Source organism: Brassica napus, chromosome A7, assembly GCF_020379485.1.
Source record: "Brassica napus cultivar Da-Ae chromosome A7, Da-Ae, whole genome shotgun sequence".
Lineage (NCBI taxonomy): Eukaryota > Viridiplantae > Streptophyta > Magnoliopsida > Brassicales > Brassicaceae > Brassica > Brassica napus.
Genome location: NC_063440.1, coordinates 7,940,472 through 7,946,471, shown reverse-complemented (window position 1 = coordinate 7,946,471; position 6,000 = coordinate 7,940,472). Strand labels below are relative to the sequence as shown.

Here is a 6,000-nt window from a genome sequence, read left to right as displayed (position 1 = left end):
GTATATATCAAATAGAACATATAGAAATTCACTAAACTCAACCTACGAAAATATTTATTTATCTGCATTATACTTGACTGTATTATCTCGCTAAACTCAATGTGCCGTCACGGTTGAATCATTCTCTCTCTCTATCGCACTCTACATAGAACTGTTTGTCATGATGCATTGATCTCGGAATTGGATTGTTTATCTCTACTACAGCGTCTTCTCCCCAGAACATGCTAGCGCAACATCTTACCCTACCATAAATCTAATAAAATTACAAATATTCACATGCGCAAGATCACTTCATATCACAACATCTCCAATTATTTATATAAAGCAACAATTCCGTTAACGACCCGATACACACCTAATACATACAATAATAAATAAATAAAAGAGAGATATGCTCAAAAGAGAAAGTGTCCACATAAGATTTAAAAATCAGCCAATCATAATACAGTAGAAAATACTGTTGTTCACCGTATATACGGCCATACCAGCCGTGTGTTTAGAACACTTCTTAAATGCAAATTATATAATTAACTTAACCTGATAAATATATTTTCTAAAAACATAGTTTTTTTTTTAACGCTGGATTGTATTATTAAGTCTTATAGTCAAAAAGTTCTAAACAATGAGAATTATCAAAACAAAAGAGTAGAAAAGGGATACACCAATAGAGATCCAAAGTAAACTAACAACACATCTTACGTATGGATAACTAAAGATTTTCATATAAAAATTTCATATTGCTTTTGGAGAAGCTGAATCTCAAAAGAGATAATCTTCGTATTAATCCAAAAACACCACGCTTCAGAATGAATTGAGAACGATTGTCACTCTCTTTTTAATACTCCAGTAGGAGCCACTGAGATAAGACAACTCTTTATATTGCTCTACTGATAATAATAGAGTCAAAGAGATTACCGTTCCATAGAATTTGATGCTGCTTTTTAAAGTAACCATAGTTTGCAGCAAGAAGTCCATCACTGTCACATGAAGAACCATCAACGATTGAAGCCGGTAAGATCCGTCGCCACCATCCGCAGTAGATCTGTCAATTAACTTTTCTAAACGGTTCAATTGAACCGAAACTTTTATCTCTCCAAATTCATTGGAAGAAGCATACAAAAGAATAATAAAAAACTTTGCCAGATTTAAAACAAATTGACAATCAAACAAACCAAGTAACGATGAGTAAATCAAATCAAAGAAAGAGAAGCAGAACGAATCAAACAAGCCGATAACGGAGCTATAGAAGCCTCCCGCCATCGGCTTGAAACTATAAAAAAATCTTTTTTTTCTTTCTCGACGGCTAGGGTTTTCTTCCTAAAAAAAAAAAAAAAAAACGGAATCATCTATGTTCATAAGATTATTTGATCTTTTGTATAAATAGACTATGTTTTTAGATCTTTTAGCACAACATCTTCTGTAAGAATTGGACACAATCTCTTGTAATCCTCGCAGGACAAGTATTTATGCCAAGGAGCTTTGCAATCGATGCAGAAAGGTTCCCAGCATTTGAAGCAGCATCTCATAGATCCATCTTCTTGTTTGGAGAGTCGGGTTTTTGACATTAAAGTTGAACACTTGGGGTTTGGGCAATAAACTCTCTGTATTGCAGGAACAGATTCTTCTTCGAGGCTTTGTAGAGAATACTGCTGTTCACTGTGTATATACGGCCATACCAGCCGTGTGTTTAGAACACTTCTTAAATGCAAATTATATAATTAACTTAACCTGATAAATATATTTTCTAAAAACATAGTCTATTTATACAAAAGATCAAATAATCTTATGAACATAGATGATTAAATCACATCTATAAAATTAATCAATATATAAAACTACTAGCTTACAATAAAAAGAAGTTAAGCAACCGAAGAAATAACGAAACAATATTCCAAACGATCTAATATTCCAAACTACAGCTCAGTGCTGACTGCTGAGTAATAAATAAATGCAAGCTAATGAATAAAGGACAAAACCGAAGCAACACCAAAGTGCTATTACCGGATCTTCAGGGTAACAAACACACCTATGGTTTCCACATGTGTAGCAGAACGAGAATCCACATCTATCCATCAACCATTAGATTAAAAATTATTTGGACGATGAGATTACAAATAAGTAAATAATAGGTAGAGATTGTGATTGTTTGACAAAAAAAAAGGTAGAGATTGTGACTAGAGAATTATTATACCTGCAAATTACACGGTCGCATCCTCCCGATCGTTCGATCAAATGTTTGCAATTATTACACTGACGCCAGTTTTTCTGATTTGCTAAAACGTTTAGCACAACATCTTCTGTAAGAATTGGACACAATCTCTTGTAATCCTCGCAGGACAAGTTTTTATGCCAAGGAGCTTTGCAATCGATGCAGAAAGGTTCCCAGCATTTGAAGCAGCATCTCATAGATCCATCTTCTTGTTTGGAGAGTCGGGTTTTTGACATTAAAGTTGAGCACTTGGGGTTTGGGCAATAAACTCTCTCTATTGCAGGAACAGATTCTTCTTCGAGGCTTTGTATCCATATTGCTCTTAGCTTAGGTGTCAAAAGGTGGACACAACTTTCAAAAGTCAGCTTCGACTTGCAGTAATAATAACAAGGACATCTTATGTGTACGTCTCCCTCAAATACCCGCACTTCTATATGCCGTTTCACGCACTCCACACAGAATTCATGACCACAAGAAGCAACACAAAACATCTGCTCAGCGTTAAAATCAGTATCGAAACAGATACCACAAGTCTTCTTCTCAGCAGGCATATGAATCCGGATTTCAGAAACTTGTGTTCCCTCCATTGCAAGTTTATTTTAGTGGCAGAAACTAGCTTCTCTTCTCTAAGAGTGCCTAATTCAATGAGAAGAACGTGCAATCAAACAAGGGTATGCGAGTCTCTTTAAATAGAGAGAGATCGAACAACTAATAAAGGGAAAAGGAAAGTAATAACGACGGCCTTTGGCTTTTTATGGAAAACCATATCATTTAGAAAACCTTCTTCTTTTACTTTTTAATAAAAAGAGACAAAGCAAAAAAAGTAAATTAAAATAAAGGAAAACTACTGGAAGAGAAACGATAGATAAATGGAAACTAGTCAGAAAGGGAAATATAATAACTTCATACTATAGTTAGAAAAAAAAAACATATGAATCGATTTTCGGATATACAGAAATTTAAGCACGGAAAGTAGAAATCTTGCACTCTAAGCTGAAAATAGCACTAGATTTAACCAGAGAACAAGAAAGAATAACTAACACTAGTGATGGTAATTTGGTTGTCCCGTCCAGCCGTTGTCAAGTGGATCTCGGCGGGACAGCGGGCCGCGGTCTCTAGAAAAGCTGACCAAACCTGCCCCGCAAAATGTATGGGGTTTAGCGGGTCGGCCGTGGGACGGGGTTCTTCCATTGCCTGCACTAAACGATCATATTATATGACTCATGCTAAAGCTCAAGCCATATCAAATTCAAACTAAACAAGTAAACAATCAATATGCAGCATTATAAAACTGAATCGCTCATGATGTTCATGCTACGTGAGCACAATCAAACTAAACAGTTAACACTTAACAGCTCATGCTAAACAAGGTTGTTACTAACCTTTGTATTGTCTGTCGTATTGCTTTGGAATGTATTCTTCTCTTTTTCATTCAAAAATATTGTTTCTCAGTTATTTACAATATATCATAACAAATAAGAGAAAAACATGTGTTAGTAAACGTTTAACACATTCACATCAACAAGTTTGTTATCAGCAAAATTTATGACTCGATCAGGATCCTCGTTCTAGTACACAAAAGGAATTCCAAAGCATAAGACTCTTACCTGGTTATTGCTCAACCGTTGTCCAACTCGAGACCGTTTACTCTCTCGTGGGGGAATCTCGACAGACCCAACTTGCCTCTTGTGCAACAATCACCTAGAATTTCGTGACCATATTTTCTTCCTTCGAAGTGTTTGGAGACCGTTGTCGTCGAAGCTTGGTCTTAATCTCCCCTCTGACTCTTGGGATGATACAACTCGCACGATCACAAACCCCTTGGGAACCATCCGTTTCAAATTCTTGGCTCGGATTGCTTGGCAGATGGTTATCTAAGAAATTTGGCGACAACGGAACATTCAGAAGCCCTGTCTCCCTGCTATCTATGATCAATCGGACAATCACAAACAGGATATCCTCTTTCAGGCAGGAGACTCCCGAAGAATCCAGCAACTGCATGCAGCTATGGCTCTCACTGAATTAGATACTGGAGTTCCTGGATTTCTTTATCTACTCTCCTCGGGTTTCTCTTCTCTTCGTTTCGTTTCAGAAGAATGGCACTGAATAGACATTCGAGACGTCATAAAAAATCTGGGCATCATCGTCTTGGGCCACTTTTCCCAATTCGACAATTACATTATCAGGGTCATCTCCTTTTTCTCTTTCTAGGCCAAACCCTTTCTGTCTCCATCTTCGTAATGGGCCTCACTGTTCCATTATTTTCTGAACTAGCGTGTTACCTCTTCCATATGTAATACCTTGACACTTTTTATCCTCCTATACGTTAAAAGAGAAGTCACTTTAGTGATTTCTGCTGACATGGCATTAATATATAGCTTCTCAGAAAAATTGTTATAATTTTATTGGTCAATTTTTTTGAATTTTATTTTTCATTTATTTTAATCAATCGCTTATGTAGATAAGCCCAAAACTATTATCGATTTCGTTAAGCCCATATATAGCTAGGGGATAATAATTATCGATTTAGTTTAGCATTGGGCAAAATTTAGAACTAAGACAAATATTAAAAACTTTTCTTATTATTCAAACAGTAAACTTGCGTATGTTGATATCATATTAATTACATTTGCTTAGAAAATATTATAATGTTTCTAATTAGTAGGGGTGGGCGTTCGGGTACCCGTTCGGGTTCGGATCGGGTATTTTGGATTTTCGAGTATTTCGGTATAGAGGTGTAGAACCCGTTCGGATATTTCTGTACTTCGGGTCGGGTTCGGGTATTTTTAGTTCGGATTCGGTTATTTCAGACCGGGTTCGGATATTTAGATTTTGAAAAAAAAATTAAAATTTTCATTTCTCAAGTTTCTTATATTTAAAAATATAACTTTCAGTTAACTAATTTTTTATTTTTAATAGATTTAATGGTTAATAGATTTAGACATAAAAATTTAAAACTAAAAAGGCATTAATTTAGTTTTTTTTTAAAAAAAAATTGGATGTAACTTTTTGTTAATTTTTTAAATAAAAAACTTGACATGCATTTTCGGATCGGGTTCAGGTGCCACTACAGATATCGGGTAACGTGCCCACCCCTACTAATTAGGTTGTTTGTTTTTAATAACTTACCTTTCTAATATGGATTACTTGCGCAAGTTAAAATCATTAAATATGCAAATAACTTATTGACAAAATTTTTTTTTAATAACTTACCTTTCTAATATGGATTACTTGCGCAAGTTGAAATCATTAAATATGCAAATCACTTATTAACAATATGGATTAATTGCGTAAGTTGAAATCATTAAATATTATCGATTTAGTTTACCCTTGGCAAGATTTAGAATTAAAACAAATATTAAAAACTTTCCTTATTATTCAAACGGTAAACTTGCGCATGTTGATATCATATTTATTACATTGCTTACAAAATATTTTAATGTTTCTAATTAGATTGTTTGTTTTTAATAACTTACATTTCTAATATAGATTACTTGCGCAAGTTTAAATCATATCATATGCAAATCATTTTTTGACAATACACATTTAATATCTTTCTTTAAACGATTTCATTATTTATTGTGCATCATTATGAGAAATAAATCGACTGTATATATATATGAGACACCCAAGGTCTTAAAATACAAACATTCTCTTTTCATTCTTTAAAGTATTATTCACAAATCTCTCCTCTCATACTATTAAGGTATTACGACGATGATGCTTGTGTGCTAAGAAAAATGTGTTTAGACGCAAAGGCTCCTCATCTTTCATCGACTCTGCCACCCACT

At 34.5% G+C, this 6,000-nt stretch overlaps 1 protein-coding gene across 7 annotated transcripts; it reads right to left on the bottom strand.

The window, feature by feature from the left end:
- Positions 1 to 1,778: 1,778 nt before the first annotated feature.
- On the bottom strand, positions 1,779 to 4,333 carry LOC125576436 (E3 ubiquitin-protein ligase RSL1-like). Of its 7 annotated transcripts, none has more exons than XM_048736520.1 (5): positions 3,817 to 4,325; positions 3,592 to 3,632; positions 3,251 to 3,408; positions 2,192 to 2,845; positions 1,779 to 2,065 (listed from the first exon to the last, which is right to left on the bottom strand). In XM_048736520.1, the coding sequence occupies exons 4-5, from the start codon at positions 2,794 to 2,796 to the stop codon at positions 1,921 to 1,923; spliced, it is 750 nt and encodes a 249-aa protein (XP_048592477.1). In that variant the 5' UTR covers positions 2,797 to 2,845; positions 3,251 to 3,408; positions 3,592 to 3,632; positions 3,817 to 4,325; the 3' UTR covers positions 1,779 to 1,920. The 7 variants fall into 7 exon arrangements, with proteins under 7 accessions (XP_048592477.1, XP_048592478.1, XP_048592481.1 ...); XM_048736521.1 differs by having other exon boundaries at positions 3,251 to 3,403; XM_048736524.1 differs by having other exon boundaries at positions 2,192 to 2,835; positions 3,592 to 4,333.
- Between the last annotated feature and the right edge of the window lie 1,667 nt (positions 4,334 to 6,000).

Coding starts and splice junctions, on each gene's coding strand:
- LOC125576436 (XM_048736524.1), bottom strand. CDS start 2,796: ATGGAGGGAACACAAGTTTCTGAAATCCGGATTCATATGCCTGCTGAG. Junction 2,066..2,191: donor TGCGACCGTGTAATTTGCAG/GTATAATAATTC, acceptor GTTGATGGATAG/ATGTGGATTCTCGTTCTGCT.